The sequence below is a fragment of the Melanotaenia boesemani genome, chromosome 5, assembly GCF_017639745.1.
Source record: "Melanotaenia boesemani isolate fMelBoe1 chromosome 5, fMelBoe1.pri, whole genome shotgun sequence".
NCBI lineage: Eukaryota > Metazoa > Chordata > Actinopteri > Atheriniformes > Melanotaeniidae > Melanotaenia > Melanotaenia boesemani.
In genome coordinates this window covers 14932311-14959968 of record NC_055686.1, presented here as the reverse complement: position 1 = coordinate 14959968, position 27658 = coordinate 14932311, and the positions used below count along the sequence as shown (strand labels likewise).

Below are 27658 nucleotides of genomic sequence, written 5' to 3'. Positions count from 1 at the left end.
TTCTATCTATGAGATTAGAAAAAGTTTTGCCATTGCTAATTCATTCGGATCAGGTGGGTTTTGTTAAAGGGAGGTCCTCCTCTGATAACCTTAGGAGGCTACTTCACTTGATGTGGCAAAGTCATAATAAGGATATACCGGTTGCTGCCTTCTCACTTGACGCTGAGAAGGCATTTGATAGGGTAGAATGGGGTTTTTTACTGAATGTCTTAGAAAAATTTGGTTTTGGGAAAGAATTCCTCAAATGGGTTAGGGCAATCTATGAAAAACCACGTGCGGCTGTTGTTACAAATGGTGGATTTCCCCTTATTTTAGACTGTTTAGGGGTACAAAACAAGGGGATCCCCTGTCTCCGCTTTTGTTTACACTGGTCATTGAGCCATTAGCAATGGCGATAAGGATGGATGGAAGGATCAAGGGGGTGGAGGCAGGTGGGAGAGAACACAAACTTTTTCTTTATGCAGATGACATCCTTTGTTTGGTTTCAGATCCAACATCCTCTACCCAGGTTCTTCTTGATAAAATTGATCTATTTTCCCAAATCTCTAGTTATAAGGTCAGTTGGCACAAATCAGAGGCCATGGCTGTATCTAAAGTATGTCATCCAGCTATGGTCAGTGCTGGCCATTTTAAGTGGCTCTCGTCTGGCATAAAGTATTTAGGTGTTAAATTGTGCGCCAATATATCGGATATAATGCACATTAATATGACTCCCCTCCTCATTAAGATAAAGCACAGCCTGGAGAAATGGAAAACACTTAATTTAACCTTATGGGGAAAGATTACCACTATTAAAATGGTGATTGCACCACAGTTTAATTACTTGTCTATGATGCTTGCGATATCAATAACTGGAGAATGTTTCTCTCAATACAACCAAATGGTTAAGGATTATCTATGGAATGGGAAAAAGCCAAGGATAAACTTACAAAAACTGTATGTAACAAGAAGAGATGGTGGGCTGTCGCTACCAAATGTTGAGCTTTACAACGTTGCCTTTGAGATGGCTAAATTGGCAAAACACTGCAAAAGAGAGGGCAATTGCTTAGGATGGGTAGGTATAGAACAAGAAACTACTGCCCCCTTTAGCCCGGTGGAGGTTCTGTCACAAAAGACCCCATCTGTGAACAAGTTGGGGGGCAAAGAGATTAACCCAATTCTACAACACTCTAACACTCTGGACCAAATTTCACAAGTGGTTAAAGATTTCACATTATAAACAGCCATATTTGTCACCATGGAATAACCCAGCAATAAAAGTGGGGAGGAAAGCAATATGTTGACTGGGGGTATGAGAAATATAGTGGATCTGGTTGATAATAAAACACTAAAATCTTATCAGGACCTAAGGGCACAATTTAATCTGGAAAGTAAGTCGGACTTTTGGAAATATTTACAAATTATAATAGTTTGAGCAGTGTAGTTAAGCAGCTTTCAGAAGAGGACAACATTGTGTAGCTCTATTTTAAATTAACCCAAAAAGGTCAATCAGCTTCCATGTTTTATAAGATGTCAGCCAGAGCATTATATGACAAGAATGAGAGTCTAAGGTATGTTCGGCAGAGGGATTTGCATGTGGACATTGATAGGGAATCGTGGCTGAAAATACTTTCCACTATGGGGTGGTTTACGAGAGAAGCACGGGGAAAGTTCACGCACTATAAGTTACTTCATAGATACTATTTTACACCTGCTCGTCTTTTTAGAATGGGTATATTGGAGAATAATCTATTTTGGAAATGTAAAAGTCAGGAATGCACATTTATTCATGCTATGTGGTCTTGTCCTATTGTTCTGCCTTTTTGGAAAGAAATACTCAAAACAATGCAGGAGTGGCTTGGTACACCTGTGCCTGAATCTGCTCAACTTTGTCTCTTAGGTGACAGGTCATGTTTGCCCAGTGTATCTAAAACAGCTTTTGCGCTGGCTCTATAGCTTTATCTCAGCTGCGAGGGTTATTCTCCGCAAATGGAAAAGCCAAGATGGGCCTGTTTATGGAGAGTGGGTCAAGACCATGGCAGAGATTGCATCTTTCGAGTTATTGATAGCTAAACTGCATAACAGAAAGGAATCATATTTCAAGGTCTGTGATAAATTTTTATCTTTTATTAGAGGAAAAAAAACATAAAGGTCAAAAACAGAAATTATGACTGAATGTATGTTTTGGATGCACTTTGAGTAATGTGCTCATGCTGTTTGGTTTAGTCTGTGCTGTGTTGTTGTTGTCTTATTTAATTTTTGTTTATGTTAAAGTTCTTTAAAACTCAATAAAAATTTAAATTCCAAAAAAAGAAAGATCTTTTTACATATTGACCAAAGCTTTATATATAACATTACAGTTAAACAAATGAACTGGTTACTTAAGGTGCAGGTGCTAAATCACACAGTTGCGTGAGACACTGAATGTTTTTAAAATGCCACATCCTCATTCCACATACATGAGAACAGAAAGTGAAGAGGCTATTACAAAAAGATAACAGGTTGTGCTTGTGCTTTCTCATTCCTTAACTACCTTTGTCAGATAAACATATTTTGAGCAACGCCCACTGCAACATCAAACAGGTTTATGTTTATAAGTTCATGCTCAAGTTCTCTCCAGCAGACATTACTGATACTGGAGGGAAGTGTTGTGTTTCAACGAGGCAGAAGTTTAAAATCCAAAGGTATGCACTTTTAATGCATTTTACAGGAATTTGTGTTGAGCATTTGCAGAATTTATTAAATCCTTTAAGTTCAGTTAGAATAATGTTTATAAATTTAATAGGAGATTAGTTAACTGTATAGATTTTTTTTTTCAAGGTTCAACTCATGGATTGGAAGCTGATCGTCTTTGTGCTCACAGGTGGGTGCCTTTTATTTTATTATTATAACTTCTTTATGTTTATCTTTTCTTTTCTGCGATAGCTTAAGCAGACTAGTCCTGTAAACATAAAAATAGAGGCATGAGGCAAAAGTTCAACTGAAAAGGAAAAAAATGTTTTTAAGTTCTAAATGTTTTCTATAAAATTATTTTATATCATAGTCATAAAAGAGTTATTAGGATATTCTACCAAACTTGCAATATTAGAATTCTTGAAGTGATCATTTTAAGTGTTATTTACTTAATTACAATTTAACTGAATTTCTTATTCATAGTTAAATCTGTTAAATGGAATATTATACATTTCTAATAAAAATTCAGATTCATAATTAAGTTAACAATTCAAACTCAAACCAAAAACCACCATGTTGTTATTTGGTAGTTATTATATTCATTTGAATATTATCTGAGATCTGGATTTGGCAAAATTACCTTTTTATTTTACTTATTTAGTTATTTACTTATTGCAACATCATAAAAATCTAAAAAATATTCTCAAAAGTATTTATGAATATGATTGATGAAAGCAAAACATAATATATTACAGGCTGCCTGGTTGTACATGAGATTACAGGAACTAGAAGTTCTCACTTAGGCTCTCATTGTCCTTCATCTCCTCTCACAATCCAAACTATTTTGTATCCTGATTTAAGCTAAACATGTTTCAATTAGTAAAAGGCTCCTGGAGAGGAGAGATGAGGGTTTCTAGAGGAACAATAACAGTTTTATGTTTTGCTGAAATCTTTCAGGCATGTTTGACAAATAGTATGTGTCTAGCTAAAAGTAAATCCATGTTGATAAATGCTCATCTTACAGGACTAAATAAATAATAATAATAACTTTATTTATAAAGCACTTTTCATGCTGGGGCAACACAAAGTGCTTTACATGAAAAATCAGTTCATCCTTATTGGAAAAAAAAAAAAAAAATCACGCATAAATAAACACAAAGCAAATACCTCTTTTTAAAAACATCAACAGTTTCTGCAGCCCTGAGGTTCTCTGGCAGACTGTTCCACAGACGAGGGCCGTAACAATGGAAAGAGGCCTCACCAAATGTCTTGGTCCTCACCCTTGGAACAACTAATAGACTGCTACCAGATGACCTCAGGGTCCGCGAGGGTTCATAATTTAAAAGCAAGTCGGATAAATAAGAAGGCCCAAGACCATTAAGACATTTATAAACTACTAAAAGCTTAAAATCAATCCTGAATCGCACGGGGAGTAGCTGTAAGTTTAAGATGGACTTTTTAGGAAGACCAGTGAGCAGGGCATTACAGTAATCTAATCTACTGAAAATAAAAGCATGCATCAGCAACTCCGTGTTGGCAAGAGAGAGAAATGGGCGGACTCTGGCAATGTTTTTAAGATGATAAAATCCAGTCTTTGCGACATTTCTGATGTGTGAAATAAAATCAAGCTCAGAGTCGAAAAGAACACCCAGATTTCTCACACACTGAGAGGGATTAAAATTATGTAGTTTTGGTAAAATGATCTCTCTCTCTTGTATACAGAGAAATACAGTTTAAAAGGACATTAACTGGCTCCAAGTCATCAAGAGACACGGCAATGTAAGGCTGTGTGTCATCAGCATAGCTGTGGAAATCAATGCCGTGTCTCCTGATGGCATCCCCAAGAGGTGACATGTACAAATTAAAAAGTATTGGGCCTAAAATTGATCCTTGGGGAACCCCACACTTGACTTCATGGATTCTTGAGGGGCACGTATCCATACTTACAAAGAATTTTCGATCTGTGAGATAGAAGTAAAACCATTTGAGAACAGTACCTGAGAGGCCCACCAGACTTCTGAGTCTGTCTAGTAAAATCTCGTGATCAACTGTATCAAAGGCGGCACTAAGATCCAGTAGAACCAGGACAGAAAGTTTCTGTGAGTCCAAGTTAGATCTAAGCTCATTAACAATTTTTAAAAGGGCCGTCTCGGTACTGTGGTTTGTCCTAAAACCAGACTGATATTTTTCTAAAATATTATCTTTATGCAAAAACTCATGTAATTGCATAAAGACAAGCTTTTCAATAATTTTACTTAAAAAAGGTAAGTTGGATACAGGTCGGTAGTTATCAAGACTGTCTAGCTCTAAATTACTCTTCTTCAGAAGGGGCCTCACCGCCGCCGTTTTAAAGGCAGCAGGGAAGATACCCGTCTGAAGAGAGTAATTTACTATGTTTAAAAGCTCACACTCAAAGAAACCATAAAATCTTTTTAAAAGTGATGTGTAGACTGATTATGCAGCTACGATACATATATTTAATTGAATTTAACTTTATTTAAAATAATAAATATGTCTCATTCTTTGAAATACATGTTACCTTGCCTTCTGTCTATGTGTATTTTGATCTTCCTCAACTGTGTGCCTTGAATCTTGTTTAAACTCTGATTATGTTTCACATTTAGCTTCTAAATAATATGAATCAGGCTTCTTGTACTGTATCAGAGAAGTTGTGCAGACTGTACCAAAAGCAGAGAGCAGGAGAACAGTACCTCTTCATGTTGCAATAGAACATGAACTACAACAAAAACCTGAATATGTTTTGCTTCAGGAGCACTGCTCAGTGTTGCCTTCGCACAGACTCGTCAGTACTACTTTGTGAACATGCAGCTGAACTGGACTAGTGCTCAGAGTGTCTGCAGACACGACTTCACTGATGTGGCAACCATAGAAAACACAGATGACATCAATGCTGTTGTTAGCACCACATCAACCTTTACAGGTGAGTTCTGAGTAGAGGACACACAGTTTGTATACTTCCTCCAGGGTAAACCACGTCTTTAATAAACTCAACACAAACACAGAAAACCAAGAAATAATTGTTAAAGAAAAACAAAGACAGAAAAAAATCTTATGTTGCAACTCTTTTATTAAATAAACATTTCCAAACAGGCAAGGCTTGGATGGGTCTCCATGATGACTTGGTAAACAGCTGGAGATGGTCCCTAAATGACAGCAGCTTCTACGGTGAAGGAGAGACGACATTCAGAAACTGGGATTCTGGTGGGCCCGACAATTTTGGTGGAACACAGTACTGTGTGAGTCTTGGAGCTAATGGCAAATGGGATGACATGAACTGCAGTGAGCAGCATAATTTTGTGTGCTACAATGGTGAGTTTACTACAACATATGAAGTACATTAGTAAATGTTGACGTTAGTTTTAATATCTCTCTTTTATATATATTACATGTTGTTCATGCAGATATAACAATTAATGTTTTATCTTTTAGTCTATTTGACAGTTTATTTCTTTTTCCATCCATATTTTTACAGGCACAGTGAACGGCACACCATCTTTAGTTTTCAATCAAACTTTGCTCTTAAATTGGACTGAAGCTCAGCAATTCTGCAAGCAGAATTATGTTGATCTGGTCAGGTACAGTTTACATTAATGAATACCCAGATGCATTACTGACCTGAATTATGTCTTCTTCTTTTATTAATTCCACATAATTTGTGTTCTGTCTAAAGTTTTCTTTGATGCAGAACAGGCATTATGGAAATAATTATTTGGGTATTTTCACTTTTTTTTCATAATTTAGCAGTACAAATATTGATTAGATTAATAAGAGAGTTATGAGGAATAGAAGGCAGTAATTTGCATTATCCAGGGCTTACTAAACTAATGTGGAAAATAAATACTACAACACTACCAAGATATTTTTTAGCTTTCTAAAGTACTAATGGCAGTTTTGTGGAGATTCCTAAAATATTGAAATAGATTAATTTGTGATATTATTTCCAAACAATCTTAGTTTAATCTGAAATGAATGAGTGCAGTGGATCTTTGATAATCTTCAGTTAACTGTGATGTTATGCTCTTCTTTCCTTCACAGCATAAGAAACCAAACTGAAAATAACATCATCAAAGACATAGCAGGTGGATCTACTGTGTGGATCGGTCTGTACCGGTATAAAGAGTGGTCTGATGGCAGCAACTCTCTGTTTCAATACTGGGCTAACGGTCAGCCAGACAGTGGCTCACAGCAGTGTGTGGCAGCAGGATTCGGTGACTCGGGAAAATGGTCAGATGAAGACTGTAGCCAGAGTTTACCGTTCATCTGTTACACACCAAGTAATGTATCCGCTCTCACATATCACCTCTGTTCTTTATTACATTAAAGATGTTTAAAAAGAACTTTATTACTTCTTGGTGGCATTTTACATTTTAAATATTTATGTTTATAACTGATTTAGATAAAGCAGCTGTCTTGAAGTTTATTTACTTTTTACATGTGCTACTTAGATTTTTTTCTAACAAAGGCTCTATTGCGCCATCTACTGTCATTTTTTAAGACGGTCAAACAGTACTCAGAGGCTGCCTTGTGCTGTCATGATTACAGTAAAAAGCAGCAAAGAGAAGATGTTGGAATAATGTTAAGGATCAGTAACATCACTGTAAACCAACTTATTGTTTCAGGAATATTGTTTACTTTTAATCTTAAACTTTTAACTAAAAGTAAAATTGTGATTTTATTGAAAGAAAATCGAAACATCGCTCTGGCCTCATTAAAGGAACGAGGACACATTTAATATGTGAAAGTTGACGATGTCTTATTTCCATTTCCAAGCAAGTTCATTATTTATCCTGTTAGCAATAAGGCATGCAGCTGTTACTGGATACTAAAGTTATTTAAACCTGCTTTCTTCTGTCTCAGCTGCAAACTTCAGATTATCAGGAAAATCTCAGACCAGTATCACTCTGCAGTGGAATAAAGTGAACAACAACATCAGCTTTGTTCTCAGTGTTAATGGCACAGAAATAAATATAAATCCACCAGTTGGACCAGTAACTTACACAGTCTCATCTCTCACCCCTGGAGCTACATACACATTCACTCTCTTCTCTGTGTTTGAGAACATCAGGAGCAGTGGACTACAACTTACTGGTAAGATGATTTTCATGACATTAAGTTGTAGTAAAACATCTCAGGGTAAAAAAAAAATAGGTCATGAAATTATGTCAATATGTTTGGCAGTTAGAGGAAGTTTAGATGTGTCTTGAAGGAAAAAGAATTTATAGGAGAGGACTCTTAGAGTCCAGATAGCAGAGATTATGGAGAAGAGGTGGCAGATGGCTAAAAATAGAGAAGAGAATTCTTGGTCATCAAGGATGCAGAGGACCTGGTCAGGATGAGGACTAAAAACAAGTTGTTCTTGTAGGAAGAATGACAGATAAAAGGAATGAGATTTTTTATTAATATTATTAACAAAAGGGGAGGGATCATTGATTAATTAGTTACTGCTATCCCCGTCTAGGAGTGGACAAGACACAACATGAACAAAGACCATCTTCTCCAGGCCACAAACCTTGTTCAGGTTTAACAATCAAAAAATTATTTTTACCAGAGACAAATGATCACAAGGTCTAAAAGGAGTTTGGTTTATTTCAAGATGGGCAAAAGCAACAATAACATAATAAATTAAACTATTTTGGCATGTAAGAGATAACCCATTAAAATAATGTTAAATACAGTAACTGACCTTCATGGACTAATGAAAACAAGAGAAAAAGAGGATGCAAACAAACACTAGGTTACCCTTAGAAACCACTACTTACCAGTTAATCAGGTTACAGTAAACACTGTATATGTTATAAACTGTGTGGTAGTTAGTAGAGCGAGATAAGTGAGTCCTCTGGCCACCTCTCAGGTCTCATGGACTGACCTGTAACTCAAAAGCCAATCCTAGGTGATCACACCTGAGTATTCAGCTTTAGATATTGTTCTTAACATTTTCAGACTTGCTAACAATATCTTTTCTAATTCCTCATGTTGAATGAAATGAAGAGGAACTACCCCCCAGCTGCGTACAGCTAGGTTGTCCTTCTGGCCTGGATTGCATCACTTGTAATGGAACAGACCAATGTGTCGACCCCTGTCAGAACTACACCTCACTGAATGATGACTGGCGCTCAGTAAATAACACATACATTTCATATTACTACTGGGACTATTATTATATTAACTGGCAAGGCTGGTATCGGCTGTTTCTCAATCAAAACAGTGCTCAAATCCCAGAGAGATGTATAGAAGCAAACCGATGTGGAGCTTATTATCCGATGTGGATAAGAGGACCTCATCCCACACAGTCAGATGGTATAGTAAGTCGGACTGTGTGTGCTACTGTGGGTAGTACCTGCTGTTATTTTACCCCACAGACCATCCAGGTCAAACTCTGCTCTGATTACTATGTCTACAAACTTCAGAGACCATCCTCCTCCTACATGGCATATTGTGCAGGTATTGTTCAATTTTCTACAGCTTGAATGCTTTCTAAATAATTAAAATTTCTTCTCATGAATAGAAAGAGAACAATACATTTTTTTAGCATTAAAATAACTTTTATTTGCTTTTTACTGTTTTTAGAGCAAATGTTCCGACCAGCAGCACAAAATGAGACCAGTATCACTCTGCAGTGGAATAAAGTCAACAACAACGTTAGCTTTGTTCTCCAGTTTAATGGTACAGAGACAAACATCACTGCACCAGACGGAAATGGAACAGTAACTCACACAGTCTCATCTCTCACTGCTGGGACTAAATACACATTCACTCTCTTCTATGTGTCTGACAACGTCAGATACAATAGAGTACAACTTACAGCTGTTACTGGTAAGATGTCTCACTTGATTCATGTAACATTCCTGGTGACTTTCCAAGTGTTTGTGTGTTAATTAAACTGAAATTAGGAAGAAGTCGTTCTGATGCTGAGAAATAACTAAACTACTTTTTCATCCTGGACATCGAATGTTTATCTTCACACGGTAGCAAACTCATATAAACACACCGGACGTTTTTGAATGTGTGCCGGGGCTGATTCAGCAAAGAAACACAAGAAGGCATTATTGGAGGAAGAGAGGAATAGAAAGAGAGAAAATTTTTTCGGTGCTTCAGCAGTTTTTGTTTTTATCTCAACATATATCCACTCAGGGCTTCTGTCATGAATATGTTCATTTTCGATTTTTGATTAAGCTCTTAATTGGTTTTTGTATCATTTAACCCTGCTCTCTTTTCTGCCTCAGCTCCACAAAATGCTGCAAACTTCACATTATCAGGAAAATCTCAGACCAGTATCACTCTGCAGTGGAATAAAGTGAACAACAACATCAGCTTTGTTCTCAGTGTTAATGGCACAGAAACAAATATCAATCCACCAGTTGGACCAGTAACTTACACAGTCTCATTTCTCACTGCTGGAACTACATACACATTCACTCTCTTCTCTGTGTTTGAGAACATCAGGAGCAGTGGACTACAACTTACTGGTAAGATGATTTTCTTGACTTAAAATTGTAGTAAAACATCTCAGGGTAAAAAAAAATAGGTCATGAAATTATGTCAATATGTTTGACAGTTAGAGGAAGTTTAGATGTGTCTTGAAGGAAAAATAATTTATAGGAGAGGACTCTTAGAGTCCAGATAGCAGAGATTATGGAGAAGAGGTGGCAGATAGCTAAACATGCAGAAGAGAATTTTTGGACGTCAAGGATGCAGAGCACCTGGTCAGGATGAGGATTGAAAACAAGTTGTTCTTGTAGGAAGAATGACAGATAAATGGAGAAAGATTTTTTTTATTATTATTATTAACAAAAGGGGAGGGATCATTGATTAATTAGTTACTGCTATCCCCGTCTAGGAGTGGCCAAGACACAACATGAACAAAGACCATCTTCTCCAGGCCACAAACCTTGTTCAGGTGTAACAATATAGAAATTATTTTTACCAGAGACAAATGATCACAAGGTCTAAAAGGAGTTTGGATTCTGTCAAGATGGGCAAAAGCAACAATAACATAATACTTTAAACTATTTTGGCATGTAAGAGTTAACCCATTAAAATTTTGTTTAATACAGTAACTGACCTTCATGGACTAATGAAAAAAAGAGAAAAAGAGGATGCAAAGAAACACTAGGTTACCCTTAGAAACTACTAGTTACCAGTTAATCAGGTTACAGTAAACACTGTATACGTTATAAACTGTGTGGTAGTTAGTAGAGGGAGATAAGTGAGTCCTCTGGCCTCCTCTCAGGTCTTTAAGACTGACCTGCAACTCAAAAGCCAATCCTAGGTGATCACACCTGAGTATTCAGCTTTAGATATTGTTCTTAACATTTTCAGACTTGCTAACAATATCTTTTCTTATTCCTCATGTTGAATGAAATGAAGAGGAACTACCCCCCACCTGCGTACAGCTAGGTTGTCCTTCTGGCCAGGATTGCATCACTTTTAATGGAATACAGCAATGTGTCGACCCCTGTCAGAACTACACCTCACTGAATGATGACTGGCGCTCAGTAAATAACACAGACCTTTCAAATGTGCATTGTGACTATATTAACTGGCATGGCTGGTATCGGCTGTTTCTCAATAATAACAGTGCTCAAATCCCAGAGAGATGTATAGAAACATTGAGATGTGGAACTCATGCTCCGATGTGGATAACAGAACCTCATCCCATACAGTCAGATATTATAGTAAATCGAACTGTGTGTAATAACTGGAGTGGTTCCTGCTGTTATTTTACCCCACATACCATCCAGGTCAAACTCTGCTATGGATACTATGTCTACAAACTTCAGAGACCATCCGCCTGCCACCTGGCATATTGTGCAGGTATGTTTTATTTTCTATAGCTTGAATGGTGTATAAATAGTTTAATTTTTCTTTTCTAAACTTGTTTTCTAACATAAATAAAAAAGAAAAATACATGTCTCTAGCATTAAAATACCTTTTATTTGCTTTTTACTGTTTTTAGAGCAAATGTTCCGACCAGCAGCACAAAATGAGACCAGTATCACTCTGCAGTGGAAGAAAGTCAACAACAGTGTTAGCTTTGTTCTCCAGTTTAATGGTACAGAGACAAACATCACTGCACCAGATGGAAATGGAACAGTAACTCACACAGTCTCATCTCTCACTGCTGGGACTAAATACACATTCACTCTCTTCTATGTGTCTGACAACGTCAGATACAGTAGAGTACAACTTACAGCTGTTACTGGTAAGATGTCTCACTTGATTCATGAAACATTCCTGGTGACTTTCCAAGTGTTTGTGTGTTAATTAAACTGAAATCAGGGAGACTGTTAATTCCAAATGTACATCAGCTGTGATTTCCAAGCAGCAGACAAAGGTGTTGGATGTTTTTAAGTGTAACTTTCCCTTCAGATTGTGTCTTTAATTACTGTAAAGAAAAACATAAGTAGGGGAGACCGGGGACAGTTGTAACAATTTTGACATTTCTGTCTTTAACTTCAAAATCTTTTAACCCAGTGTGTTCAAACAGCTATGCAAACTAGCTTAAAGTGTTTGCTAATAAATCACGTGGAAATTGTCTGTGCAGCCCAAACAGAAATTGGACAGCTTGTTCTCAAACATAAGGAATGACATGTTACAACTGACCCCATAATCAGGGTCATGTCTTGGGGTGAAATGTAACATTATGAAATAAGGAGCATGGTAATGACTTAAGATACTGAAAGCTTTTTATTCAAAACTTTTAAACAAAAATGTTGTGGTCCCACAGCATAGAAGTTAAAGATGAACAACGTAAATTTTCAACCAGTTTCTGAAAGTTGTCGTTGCCCAGAAGTCGTCCTGATGCTGAGAAATAACTATACAACTTTTTCTTCCTGCACATCAAATGTTTAGCTTCACAAGCTAGCAAACTGATATAAACACACCGGACGTTTTTGAATGTGTGCCGGGGCTGATTCAGCAAAGAAACACAAGAAGACATTATTGGAGGAAGAGAGGAATAGAAAGAGAAAGGGACAAAACAGGCACAACATATGTGTGTTTTCTGTCTCCATGTCTTAATACAGTAATAACAAATATAGAATACAATATGCAACAGGCTTTTGTTGCTGAAGAGAGCTCACAGTACAGATAGGATATAAGATGGATGCTGGATTAGCCGTTAATGGGGAGGCGCCTCACTAGGAACATTGCAAAAGTTCTGTCTTTAAAGTATTTAAACTACACTAAAATCTTAATCACTAACATCGGTTTGGTCCACGTGAGTAGAAAGTAGTTTGAAGCATGTTACAACTGTCCCTAAGTACATTATCCATGACCTAGTTTGTTATACAACTAGCAACTAAAAGATTACCGCAAATAACGTGCTTGAAACACAGCTAAATAGAGACAGTCTCCCCTACTTTGGGGCGGCAGTGGCTCAGGCGGTAGAGCAGGTCGTCCAATGATCGGAAGGTCGGCGGTTTGATTCCCACTCCCGCAGTCATCTGTTGCTGTGTCCTTGGGCAAGACACTTAACCCTCCTTGCCTCCAGTGTTGGCATTGCTGGTGTATGAATGTGTGGATGAATGTTCGGTGATGGTCGGAGAGGCCGGAGGCTCAGACTGGCAGCCACGTTTCCGTCAGCTTGCCCCAGGGCAGCTGTGGCTACACACGTACCTTACCATCACCAGGTATGAGTGAGGAGTGGATGAATAATGGATTCACAATGTAAAGCGCTTTGGGTGCATTGAAAAGCGCTATATAAATCTAATCCATTATTATTATTACTATTAACACAATAACTGTATGACACAATAGTAAAATATTTTTTGCACACATCAGTGTGATTTTTTGTTTTTATACTGCAAAATGTAGAAACACAGATTACATTTCAGAATCAGAAATACTTTATTAATCCCTTTGGAAATCCTCAGGGAAATTTGTGTTTCCAGTACAACCCGTCCAAGACAAGACAGTAACAACATATAACACAAACAGGATCAGGCATACTGAGGCAGCAGCCGTTTCTACAGCGCTCCTTTGTCTTAGATATAGGAGAAAGATAACATTAGGGGAATAAAGACTCAGTCTTCCCTTTTAGAGCAAATCATCCTCTTTTTTTTTTTTTTGTATAACTGTGGTCAGTTTATATTATTCTTGTTATATGGAGGTCTCTATTGAGTGTAGATCTCAGCAGTGTTGTATCGTGTGAGAAGACATTCTTATATGTCCATAAAAAAAGGACAAAAAAGTTTTAGATGCTTCAGCAGTTTTTGTTTTTATCTTAACGTATTTTGACTGTTTCCACTCAGGGCTTCTGTTTTGAATATGTTTATTTTGGCTTTTTAATCAAACTTTTGATGGGTATTTGTGTCATTTAACTCTGCTCTCTTTTCTGCCTCAGCTCCTCTAAATGCTGCAAACTTCACATCATCAGGAAAAAATCCGAACAGTATCACTCTGCAGTGGAATAAAGTGAACAACAACATCAGCTTTGTTCTCAGTGTTAATGGCACAGAAACAAATATAAATCCACCAGTTGGACCAGTAACTTACACAGTCTCATTTCTCACTGCTGGGACTACATACACATTCACTCTCTTCTCTGTGTTTGAGAACGTCAGAAGCAGTGGACTACAACTTACTGGTAAGATGATTCTCTTGACTTAAAATTGTACTAATATATCTCAGGGTGAAAAAAAATAGGTCATGAAATTATGTCAATATGTTTGGCAGTTAGAGGAAGTACAGATGTGTCTTGAAGATAAAGAAAAAATAGGAGAGGGCTCTTCCACCAGAAATATACCGGTGGCGTGTGCGTCAAGTTATGGCTGCGCTGTTAAGACCTTCTCTTTAACCAGGGGTGACGGAGTCGATAACAAACAAGCCAGACCAACAAGATGATATACAACAATAATTTATTAAACAAACCTCGGGTTCAAACAAAGAAATAAACGCAATAACTAACAAAAGGTGTCCTATTACAGGTAATGAATCATGTCTGGAGATTTCAAAAGAATATTTAACAAAAGGTGTCCTTAATTAGGAAACAATTACAAGTACAATTAACTCTATGAAGGGAAATAATCCACTTCTTCTAAACAACAACTTCCATCTGTATAAATACAAACACAAAATAAATACAAATTAACCTTATCAATTTCCACAAAACGCCTCATAATGAGAACGTAACTTAAATTATCTATAAAACCAAGTATACAAAAATGACTCCTAATGAGTGAACCAAAATCTCATAAACCAAACTCAGAACCAGTACTCAAAGGTGAGAGTGTCTCTTGTCTTCAATCAAACACAATCGTGTACACTAACAAACAGGGAATTTAAAAGGCTTACAAACCACCAGGGTCAACTACAACTATATAGCACACTACATAGTGCATTCATTCTCTTGGCGATTCGGACATGAAGCTCCCTATTTTTTCCTCGCTGCAGACCATGTGACTATGAGCCGTCACTATGGCGACCACAACACTCTACAAGATGTCATTCCAAATCCAATCCAAAGTTGTGTGTGAATATTTTTAATTTGCTTATAGGTCATTTTGCGCTGCTCAATTTTTTTCGCCTCCTTGCGCCATGTTAAGCTTCTGCCCGCAATGCATTGTGGTCTATATTGACCCGTCTAGTGACCATCGATGCTCACTACTTTTCAAGATGCATTGTGGGTAATTTTGAGTGGACTAGTTTTTTTTCTCTGTGGACATTCGGACGCTCCTAAAAATTGGCGTGAGCCCTATATAGGGCACTATGTAGAGAATAGGGTGCACATGCCAAATACAATCAACTTTATGATTTTAGGATTTATGAAAACCAAACTTGAAAATGTTCCTGCCTCCATGCAAACTCTGACCTAGGTGTACGCACAGAATATGGAAAAACAGGAAACTGCAACACCAACGGTACAGAATAAAATCAAGGAAATGAAATGTGAGACATTTTCGCATAATCCACTATTACCTTTCACACCACATGTTCGATATTAAAGCTGTTTGCAGAAATAAATAAAGACGCACATTTGATAGTAATTAAGACCACACATTCGGGGGTGGGGGGACGGATACAGGATGTTCAGGAAAAATGGAAATGATATTAATAAGAACCTCAACCACTAAAATATGTTCTGTCATTGTGAAACTAATTTTACATGTTATAAAATACATTCAGCTAAATAAGGTGGACAGTCTGCTGCCAACATGTCAGAAAGTCATTCCAGCAGAGCAGGACGCAGACTGGAGGCTGGAGGTCTAGAAATGACGTAAAGCTAATGAAACACACAAGAGGTGGATTTCCTTTTATTTATTTATTCTTACACAATGTTTTTTTTTTTTTATTGTTGTCCCAAATTCTGTCAAGACGTCTTTATTTCCTGCAACTCCTTGTCTGGTTAATAGCAGTGATTGTGTCTCTCTGCACCGCCCACCCAGATGGAGCACCCAGCAACTAGAAAGGAAAATTATTTTAACACTAAATACACTGCTAGTGCTACCAATCTCAGATGTATCTGTACAGATTTATTTTATAAATTAAAATATGTTACTAAATTACCGGCATCATTACTGTCATTTAGCCGACACTTTTCCCCAAAGCGATTCACCACTCTAGGAATCGAACTTCAGTCTCCCAGAAGGGAGACGGATGCTCTACCAAATGAGATATCCAGCCGCATGCTCCGATACCTCTGGTGTGTTTTGCTTTCTGTCAATGTGATGACAGCATCTGCCACTATTCTGCCTTTTTGACACAAGTAATGCCCATGCTGTGCCCACCAATTAAACATTTTTATCTTTGTCACCGTGGTCCATCAGGATCTCTGTCACACACCTCGAAAAATTCCACTTCTTCCCTCTTTTTCCCTTCCGAGTCATCATGGGAATGATTTGATGAATATGTATCATAGGCGTCCACCTGACCATTTATAGCCATCATGTCGGCGTGGAAAGGGGTTCCCAAATCACATTACAGTTGATTCTGATGTCTAAACGGAAACAGGTGTAGGATGTGCGTGCGCAGCCTTTGATAAATCTTAAAGTTGAAGTGCACAGCATTTCCTTTTTGCACAGCTGAGGCCACCTGTAGTTTGCTTTGCTACATACAGTTTGATAAAAGACCCCTGGTCAGGATGAGGGCTGAAAAAAAGTTGCTTTTTCTTGAATTATGTTTGTTGTTTTTTTAATTAACAAAGGGAGGGGATCATTGATTAATTAGCTAGTGTTATCCCGTCTAGGAGTAGACAAGACACAACATGAACAAAGACCATCTTCTCCAGGCCACAAACCTCGTTCAGGTGTAACAATATAAAAATTATTTTTACCAGAGACAAATGATCACAAGGTCTAAAAGGAGTTTGGTTTATTTCAAGATGGGCAAAAGTAACAATAACATAATAAATTAAACTATTTTGGCATGTAAGAGATAACCCATTAAAATAATGTTTAATACAGTAACTGACCTTCATGGACTAATGAAAACAAGAGAAAAAGAGAATGGAAACAAACAGTAGGTTACCCTTAGAAACTACTAGTTACCAGTTAATCAGGTTACATTAAACACTGTATATGTTATAAACTGTGTGGTAGTTAGTAGAGGGAGATAAGTGAGTCCTCCGGCCTCCTCTCAGGTCTCTAAGACTGACCTGTAACTCAAAAGCCAATCCTAGGTGATCACACCTGACTATTCAGCTTTAGATATTGTTCTTAACATTTTCAGACTTGCTAACAATATCTTTTCTAATTCCTCATGTTGAATGAAATGAAGAGAAACTACCCCCCAGCTGCGTACAGCTAGGTTGTCCTTCTGGCCAGGATTGCATCACTTTTAATGGAATAGACCAATGTGTCGACCCCTGTCAGAACTACACCTCACTGAATGATGACTGGCGCTCAGTAAATAACACATACGTTTCATATTACTACTGGGACTATTATTATATTAACTGGCAAGGCTGGTATCGGCTGTTTCTCAATCAAAACAGTGCACAAATCCCAGAGAGATGTATAGAAGCAAACCGATGTGGAGCTTATTATCCGATGTGGATAACAGGACCTCATCCCACACAGTCAGATGGTATAGTAAATCGGACTGTGTGTGCTACTGTGGGTAGTACCTGCTGTTATTTTACCCCACACACCATCCAGGTCAAGCTCTGCTCTGGATACTATGTCTACAAACTACAGAGACCATCCTCCTACTACACGGCATATTGTGCAGGTATTGTACAGTTTTCTATAGCTTGAATGGTTTCTAAATAATCCAATTTTCTTCTCATGAATATAAAAAGAACAATACATTTTTTTTTTTTAGCATTAAAATAACTTTTATTTGCTTTTTACTGTTTTTAGAACAAATGTTCCGACCAGCAGCACAAAATGAGACCAGTATCACTCTGCAGTGGAATAAAGTCAACAACAACGTTAGCTTTGTTCTCCAGTTTAATGGTACAGAGACAAACATCACTGCACCAGACGGAAATGGAACAGTAACTCACACAGTCTCATCTCTCACTGCTGGGACTAAATACACATTCACTCTCTTCTATGTGTCTGACAACGTCAGATACAATAGAGTAAAACTTACAGCTGTTACTGGTAAGATGTCTCACTTGATTCATGTAACATTCCTGGTGACTTTCCAAGTGTTTGTGTGTTAATTAAACTGAAATTAGGAAGAAGTCGTCCCGAGGCTAAAAAATAACTATACATCTTTTTTATCCTGGACATCGAATGTTTAGCTTCACACTCTAGCAATTCATATAAACACACCGGACGTTTTTGAATGTGTGCCGAGGCTGATTCAGCGAAGAAACACAAGAAGACAAAACAGGCACAACATATGGGTGTTTTCTGATTCCATGTCTTAATACAGTAAAAACAAACATAGAATACAATATGCAACAGGCTTTTGTTGCTGTAGAGAGCTCACAGTACAGATAGGATATAAGATGGATGCTGGATTAGCCGTTAATGGGGAGGCGCTTTACTAGGAACATTGCAAAGGTTCTGCCTTTAAAGTATTTAAGTTACACTAAAAACTTAATCACTAACATCGGTTTAGTCCACGTGAGTAGAAAGCAGCGTGAAGCGTGTTACAACTGTCCCTAAGTACATTATCCATGACCTAGCTTGTCATACAGCTAACAAATAAAAGATTACCACAAAAAAATGTGCTCGAAACACAGTTAAATAGAGACAGTCTCCCCTACTATTAACACAGTAACTGTATGACACCAATAGTAAAATATTTTTTGCACAAATCAGTGTGATTTTTTGTTTTTATACTGCAAAATGTAGGAACACAGATTACATTTAAAGACTCAGTTTTCCTTTTTACAGCAAATCTTGCTCTTTTTTTATGTATAACTGTGGCCAGTTTATATTATTCTTGTTACATGGAGGTATCTAGTTCATTGAGTGTAGATCTCAGCAGTGTTGTATCGTGTGAGAAGACATTCTTATATGTCCATAAAAAAAAGGACAAAAAAGTTTTCGGTGCTTCAGCAGTTTTTGTTTTTATCTTAACGTATTTTGACTGTTTCCACTCAGGGCTTCTGTTTTGAATATGTTTATTTTGGCTTTTTAATCAAACTTTTGATGGGTATTTGTGTCATTTAACCCTGCTCTCTTTTCTGCCTCAGCTCCTCTAAATGCTGCAAACTTCACATTATCAGGAAAATCTCAGACCAGTATCACTCTGCAGTGGAATAAAGATAATAACAACATCAGCTTTGTTCTCAATGTTAATGGCACAGAAACAAATATAAATCCACCAGTTGGACCAGTAACTTACACAGTCTCATTTCTCACTGCTGGAACTACATACACATTTACTCTCTTCTCTGTGTTTGAGAACATCAGGAGCAGTGGACTACAACTTACTGGTAAGATGATTCTCTTGACGTAAAGTTGAAGTAAAATATCTCAGGGTGGAAAAAAACACACTTGAAATTATGTCAATATGTTTGGCAGTTAGAGGAAATTTAGATGTGTCTTGAAGGAAAAATAATTTATAGGAGAGGACTCTTAGAGTCCAGATAGCAGAGATTATGGAGAAGAGGTGGCAGATCGCTAAAAATAGAGAAGAGAATTCTTGGTCATCAAGGATGCAGAGGACCTGGTCAGGATGAGGACTGAAAACAAGTTGTTCTTGTAGGAAGAATGATAGATAAAAGGAATGAGATTTTTTAGTATTATTATTATTATTAACAAAGGGGGAGGGATCATTGATTAATTAGCTAGTGTTATCCCGTCTAGGAGTGGACAAGACACAACATGAACAAAGACCATCTTCTCCAGGCCACAAACCTTGTTCAGGTGTAACAATAGAAAAAATATTTTTACCAGAGACAAATGATCACAAGGTCTAAAAGGAGTTTGGTTTATTTCAAGATGGGCAAAAGCAACAATAACAGACTTAATTAAACTATTTTGGCATGTAAGAGATAACCCATTAAAAATAATGTTTAATACAGTAACTGACATTCATGGACTAATGAAAACAAGAGAAAAAAAGGATGCAAAGAAACACTAGGTTACCCTTAGAAACTACTAGTTAACAGTTAATCAGGTTACAGTAAACACTGTATATGTTATAAACTGTGTGGTAGTTAGTAGAGGGAGATAAGTGAGTCCTCCGGCCTCCTCTCAGGTCTCTAAGACTGACCTGTAACTCAAAGGCCAATCCTAGGTGATCACACCTGACTATTCAGCTTTAGATATTGTTCTTCACATTTTCAGACTTGCTAACAATATCTTTTCTAATTCCTCATGTTGAATGAAATGAAGAGGAACTACCCCCCAGCTGTGTACAGCTAGGTTGTCCTTCTGGCCAGGATTGCATCACTTTTAATGGAATACAGCAATGTGTCGACCCCTGTCAGAACTACACCTCACTGAATGATGACTGGCGCTCAGTAAATAACACATACGTTTCAAATTACTACTGGGACAGTTATTATATTAACTGGCAAGGCTGGTATCGGCTGTTTCTCAATCAAAACAGTGCTCAAATCCCAGAGAGATGTATAGAAGCAAACCGATGTGGAACTTATTATCCGATGTGGATAACAGGACCTCATCCCACACAGTCAGATGGTGTAGTAAGTCGGACTGTGTGTGCTACTGTGGGTAGTACCTGCTGTTATTTTACCCCACACACCATCCAGGTCAAACTCTGCTCTGATTACTATGTCTACAAACTTCAGAGACCATCCTACTACGGCACGGCATATTGTGCAGGTATTGTTCAGTTTTCTATAGCTTGAATGGTTTCTAAATAATTCTTCTTTCTTCTCATGAATAGAAAGAGAACAATACATTTTTTTAGCATTAAAATACCTTTTATTTGCTTTTTACTGTTTTTAGAGAAAATGTTCCGACCAGCAGCACAAAATGAGACCAGTATCACTCTGCAGTGGAATAAAGTCAACAACAACGTTAGCTTTGTTCTCCAGTTTAATGGTACAGAGACAAACATCACTGCACCAGACGGAAATGGAACAGTAACTCACACAGTCTCATCTCTCACTGCTGGGACTAAATACACATTCACTCTCTTCTATGTGTCTGACAACGTCAGATACAGTAGAGTAAAACTTACTGCTGTTACTGGTAAGATGTCTCACTTGATTCATGTAACATTCCTGGTGACTTTCCAAGTGTTTGTGTGTTAATTAAACTGAAGTCAGGAAGAAGTCGTCCTGATGCTGAGAAATAACTAAACTACTTTTTCATCCTGGACATCGAATGTTTAGCTTCACACGCTAGCAAACTGATATAAACACACCGGACATTTTTGAATGTGTGCCGGGGATGATTCAGCAAAGAAACACAAGAAGACATTATTGGAGGAAGAGAGGAAGAGAAAGAGAGAAAGGGACAAAACAGGCACAACATATGGGTGTTTTCTGATTCCATGTCTTAATACAGTAAAAACAAACATAGAGTACAATATGCAACAGGCTTTTGCTGCTGTAGAGGGCTCACAGTACAGATAGGATATAAGATGGATGCTGGATTAGCCGTTAATGGGGAGGCGCTTCACTAGGAACATTGCAAAGGTTCTGTCTTTAAAGTATTTAAATTACACTAAAAACTTAATCACTAACATCGGTTTAGTCCACGTGAGTAGAAAGCAGCGTGAAGCGTGTTACAACTGTCCCTAAGTACATTGTCCATGACCTAGCTTGTCATACAGCTAACAAATAAAAGATTACCACAAAAAATGTGCTTGAAACACAGCTAAACAAACACAGTCTCCCCTACTATTAACACAGTAATTGTATGACACCAATAGTAAAATATTTTTTGAACAAATCAGTGTGATTTTTTGTTTTTATACTGCAAAATGTAGAAACACAGATTACATCAAAAGACTCAGTTTTCCTTTTTACAGCAAATCTTTCTCTTTTTTTTGTGTATAACTGTGGTCAGTTTATATTATTCTTGTTATATGGAGGTCTCTAGTTTATTGAGTGTAGATCTCAGCAGTGTTATATCGTGTGAGAAGACATTCTTATATGTCCATAAAAAAAGGACAAAAAAGTTTTCGGTGCTTCAGCAGTTTTTGTTTTTATCTTAACGTATTTTGACTGTTTCCACTCAGGGCTTCTGTTTTGAATATGTTTATTTTGGCTTTTTAATCAAACTTTTGATGGGTATTTGTGTCATTTAACCCTGCTCTCTTTTCTGCCTCAGCTCCTCTAAATGCTGCAAACTTCACATTATCAGGAAAATCTCAGACCAGTATCACTCTGCAGTGGAATAAAGTGAACAACAACATCAGCTTTGTTCTCAGTGTTAATGGCACAGAAATAAATATAAATCCACCAGTTGGACCAGTAACTTACACAGTCTCATTTCTCACTGCTGGAACTACATACACATTCACTCTCTTCTCTGTGTTTGAGAACATCAGGAGCAGTGGACTACAACTTACTGGTAAGATGATTCTCTTGACGTAAAGTTTAAGTAAAACATCTCAGGGTGAAAAAAAAAAACACTTCAAATTATGTCAATATGTTTGGCAGTTAGAGGAAGTTTAGATGTTTCTTGAAGAAAAAAGAATTTATAGGAGAGGACTCTTAGAGTCCAGATAGCAGAGATTATGGAGAAGAGGTGGCAGATCGCTAAAAATAGAGAACAGAATTCTTGGTCATCAAGGATACAGAGGACCTGGTCAGGATGAGGACTGAAAACAAGTTGTTCTTGTAGGAAGAATGATAGATAAAAGGAATGAGATTTATTATTATTATTATTATTATTAACAAACGGGGAGGGATCATTGATTAATTAGCTAGTGTTATCCCGTCTAGGAGTGGACAAGTCACAACATGAACAAAGACCATCTTCTCCAGGCCACAAACCTTGTTCAGGTGTAACAATATAGAAATTATTTTTACCAGAGACAAATGATCACAAGGTCTAAAAGGAGTTTGGTTTATGTCAAGATGGACAAAAGCAACAATAACAAAATAAATTGAACTATTTTGGCATGTAAGAGATAACCCATTAAAATGATGTTAAATACAGTAACTGACCTTCATGAACTAATGAAAACAAGAGAAAAAGAGAATGGAAACAAACACTAGGTTACCCTTAAAAACTACTAGTTACCAGTTAATCAGGTTACAGTAAACACTGTATATGTTATAAACTGTGTGGTAGTTAGTAGAGGGAGATAAGTGAGTCCTCCAACCTCCTCTCAGGTCTCTAAGACTGACCTGTAACTCAAAAGCCAATTCTAGGTGATCACACCTGAGTATTCAGCTTTAGATATTGTTCTTAACATTTTCAGACTTGCTAACAATATCTTTTCTAATTCCTCATGTTGAATGAAATGAAGAGGAACTACCCCCCACCTGCGTACAGCTAGGTTGTCCTTCTGGCCAGGATTGCATCACTTTTAATGGAATACAGCAATGTGTCGACCCCTGTCAGAACTACACCTCACTGAATGATGACTGGCGCTCAGTAAATAACACATACGTTTCAAATTACTACTGGGACAGTTATTATATTAACTGGCAAGGCTGGTATCGGCTGTTTCTCAATCAAAACAGTGCTCAAATCCCAGAGAGATGTATAGAAGCAAACCGATGTGGAACTTATTATCCGATGTGGATAACAGGACCTCATCCCACACAGTCAGATTATGTAGTAAATCGGACTGTGTGTGCTACTGTGGGTAGTACCTGCTGTTATTTTACCCCACAGACCATCCAGGTCAAACTCTGCTCTGATTACTATGTCTACAAACTTCAGAGACCATCCTACTACGGCACGGCATATTGTGCAGGTATTGTTCAGTTTTCTATAGCTTGAATGCTTTCTAAATAATTCTTCTTTCTTCTCATGAATAGAAAGAGAACAATACATTTTTTTAGCATTAAAATACCTTTTATTTGCTTTTTACTGTTTTTAGAGCTAATGTTCCGACCAGCAGCACAAAATGAGACCAGTATCACTCTGCAGTGGAATAAAGTCAACAACAATGTTAGCTTTGTTCTCCAGTTTAATGGTACAGAGACAAACATCACTGCACCAGACGGAAATGGAACAGTAACTCACACAGTCTCATCTCTCACTGCTGGGACTAAATACACATTCACTCTCTTCTATGTGTTTGACAACGTCAGATACAGTAGAGTAAAACTTACAGCTGTTACTGGTAAGATGTCTCACTTGATCCATATAACATTCCTGGTGACTTTCCAAGTGTTTGTGTGATAATTTAACTGAAATCAGAGAGACTGTTAATTCCAAATGTACATCAGCTGTGGTTTCCAAGCAGCAGACAAAAGTGTTGGATGTTTTTAAGTGTAACTTTCCCTTCAGATTGTGTCTTTAACAACTGGAAAGGAAAATATAAGTAGGGGAGACCGGGGACAGTTGTAACAATTTTGACATTTCTGTCTTTATCTTCGAAATCTTTTAACCCAGTGTGTTCAAAAGGCTATGCAAACTAGCTTTAAGTGACTGCTGATAAATGACTTTGAAATTGCCTGTGCAGCCCAAACAGAAAATGGACAGCTTGATCTCAAACATAAGGAATGAAATGTTACAACTGACCCAATAGTCAGGGTCTTGCCTTGGGGTGAAATGTAACATTATGAAATAAGGAGCATGGTAATGACTTAAGATACTGAAAGCTTTTTATTTAAAACTTTTAAACAAAAATGTTGTGGTCCCACAGCATAGAAGTTAAAGATGAACGGCGTAAATTTTAAACCAGTTTCTGAAAGTTGTCGTTGCCCAGAAGTCGTCCCGAGGCTAAGAAATAACTAAACTACTTTTTCATCCTGGACATCAAATGTTTAGCTTCACAAGCTAGCAAACTGATATAAACACACCGGACGTTTTTGAATGTGTGCCGGGGATGATTCAGCAAAGAAACACAAGAAGACATTATTGGAGGAAGAGAGGAAGAGAAAGAGAGAAAGGGACAAAACAGGCACAACATATGTGTGTTTTCTGATTCCATGTCTTAATACAGTAAAAACAAACATAGAATACAATATGCAACAGGCTTTTGTTGCTGAAGAGAGCTCACAGTACAGATAGGATATAAGATGGATGCTGGATTAGCAGTTAATGGGGAGGAGCTTTACTAGGAACATTACAAAAGTTCTGTCTTTAAAGTATCTAAACTACACTAAAATCTTAATAACTAACATCGGTTTGGTCCACGTGAGTAGATTGTAGTGTGAAGCGTGTTACAACTGTCCCTAAGTACATTGTCCATGACCTAGCTCTTCATTTAGCTAACAACTACAACATTAACACAAATAACGTGCTTGAAACACAGCTAAATAGAGACAGTCTCCCCTACTATTAACACAGTAACTGTATGACACCAATAGTAAAATATTTTTTGCACAAATCAGTGTGATTTTTTGTTTTTATACTGCAAAATGTAGAAACACAGATTACATTTCAGAATCAGAATCAGAAATACTTTATTAACCCCTTTGGAAATCCTCAGGGAAATTTGTGTTTCCAGTACAACCCGTCCAAGACTAGACAGTAACAACATATGACACAAACAGGATCAGGCATACTGAGGCAGCAGCCGTTTCTACAGCGCTCCTTTGTCTTAGATATAGGAGAAAGATAACATTAGGGGAATAAAGACTCAGTCTTCCTTTTTAGAGCAAATCATCCTCTTTTTTTTTTTTTTTTTTTTGTATAACTGTGGTCAGTTTATATTATTCTTGTTATATGGAGGTCTCTAGTTTATTGAGTGTAGATCTCAGCAGTGTTACATTGTGTGAGAAGACATTCTTATATGTCCATAAAAAAAGGACAAAAAAGTTTTAGATGCTTCAGCAGTTTTTGTTTTTATCTTAACATATTTTGACTGTTTCCACTCAGGGCTTCTGTTTTGAATATGTTCGTTTTGGCTTTTTAATTAAACTTTTGATGGGTATTTGTGTCATTTAACCCTGCTCTCTTTTCTGCCTCAGCTCCTCTAAATGCTGCAAACTTCACATCATCAGGAAAAAATCCGAACAGTATCACTCTGCAGTGGAATAAAGTGAACAACAACATCAGCTTTGTTCTCAGTGTTAATGGCACAGAAACAAATATAAATCCACCAGTTGGACCAGTAACTTACACAGTCTCATTTCTCACTGCTGGGACTACATACACATTCACTCTCTTCTCTGTGTTTGAGAACATCAGAAGCAGTGGACTACAGCTTACTGGTAAGATGATTCTCTTGACTTAAAATTGTACTAATATATCTCAGGGTGAAAAAAAATAGGTCATGAAATTATGTCAATATGTTTGGCAGTAAGAGGAAGTACAGATGTGTCTTGAAGATAAAGAAAAAATAGGAGAGGGCTCTTCCACCAGAAATATACCGGTGGCGTGTGCGTCAAGTTATGGCTGCGCTGTTAAGACCTTCTCTTTAACCAGGGGTGACGGAGTCGATAACAAAACAAGCCAGACCAACAAGATGATATACAACAATAATTTATTAAACAAACCTCGGGTTCAAACAAAGAAATAAACACAATAACTAACAAAAGGTGTCCTATTACAGGTAATGAATCATGTCTGGAGAATTCAAAAGAATATTTAACAAAAGGTGTCCTTAATTAGGAAACAATTACAAGTACAATTAACTCTATGAAGGGAAATAATCCACTTCTTCTAAACAACAACTTCTATCTGTATAAATACAAACACAAAATAAATACAAATTAACCTTATCAATTTCCACAAAACGCCTCATAATGAGAACGTAACTTAAATTATCTATAAAACCAAGTATACAAACATGACTCCTAATTAGTGAACCAAAATCTCATAAACCAAACTCAGAACCAGTACTCAAAGGTGAGAGTGTCTCTTGTCTTCAATCAAACACAATCGTGTACACTAACAAACAGGGAATTTAAAAGGCTTACAAACCACCAGGGTCAACTACAACTATATAGCACACTACATAGTGCATTCATTCTCTTGGCGATTCGGACATGAAGCTCCCTATTTTTTCCTCGCTGCAGACCATGTGACTATGAGCCGTCACCATGGCGACCACAACACTCTACAAGATGTCATTCCAAATCCAATCCAAAGTTGTGTGTGAATATTTTTATTTTGCTTATAGGTCATTTTGCGCTGCTCAATTTTTTTCGCCTCCTTGCGCCATGTTAAGCTTCTGCCCGCAATGCATTGTGGTCTATATTGACCCGTCTAGTGACCATCGATGCTCACTACTTTTCAAGATGCATTGTGGGTAATTTTGAGTGGACTATTTTTTTCTCTGTGGACATTTGGACACTCCTATAAATTGGCGTGAGCCCTATATAGGGCACTATGTAGAGAATAGGGTGCACATGCCAAATACAATCAACTTTATAATTTTAGGATTTATGAAAACCAAACTTGAAAATGTTCCTGCCTCCATGCAAACTCTGACCTAGGTGTACGCACAGAATATGGAAAAACAGGAAACTGCAACACCAACGGTACAGAATAAAATCAAGGAAATGAAATGTGAGACATTTTGCATAATCCGCTAT

The 27658-nt window shown here is 37.3% G+C and overlaps 1 protein-coding gene and 1 long non-coding RNA gene across 25 annotated transcripts in view; both read left to right on the top strand.

Moving 5' to 3' along the window:
• Positions 1-2614: 2614 nt before the first annotated feature.
• LOC121639643 overlaps positions 2615-27658 on the top strand; it is a 68375-nt gene continuing 43331 nt past the window's right edge. For 10 of the 24 annotated variants that reach the window (XM_041985010.1, XM_041985005.1, XM_041985009.1 and 7 more), the window contains exons 1-19: positions 2619-2663; positions 2800-2842; positions 5423-5593; positions 5764-5982; positions 6146-6248; positions 6709-6947; positions 7531-7761; positions 8662-9114; positions 9241-9486; positions 9897-10139; positions 17389-17841; positions 17973-18218; positions 19265-19507; positions 20412-20864; positions 20991-21236; positions 22323-22565; positions 23470-23922; positions 24049-24294; positions 26090-26332. In XM_041985010.1, coding sequence (XP_041840944.1) covers positions 2809-2842; positions 5423-5593; positions 5764-5982; positions 6146-6248; positions 6709-6947; positions 7531-7761; positions 8662-9114; positions 9241-9486; positions 9897-10139; positions 17389-17841; positions 17973-18218; positions 19265-19507; positions 20412-20864; positions 20991-21236; positions 22323-22565; positions 23470-23922; positions 24049-24294; positions 26090-26332 — 4765 coding nt within the window. In that variant the 5' untranslated portion in view covers positions 2619-2663; positions 2800-2808. Of the gene's footprint in view, positions 2664-2799; positions 2843-5422; positions 5594-5763; positions 5983-6145; positions 6249-6708; positions 6948-7530; positions 7762-8661; positions 9115-9240; positions 9487-9896; positions 10140-17388; positions 17842-17972; positions 18219-19264; positions 19508-20411; positions 20865-20990; positions 21237-22322; positions 22566-23469; positions 23923-24048; positions 24295-26089; positions 26333-27658 lie in introns of all 24 variants that reach the window. The other 14 variants (XM_041985020.1, XM_041985016.1, XM_041985001.1 and 11 more) reach the window with 10 other exon arrangements.
• LOC121639655 lies at positions 11736-14134 on the top strand. Its single transcript, XR_006010233.1, has 2 exons — positions 11736-11875; positions 14018-14134. It is a non-coding gene; the product is annotated as an uncharacterized LOC121639655 (long non-coding RNA).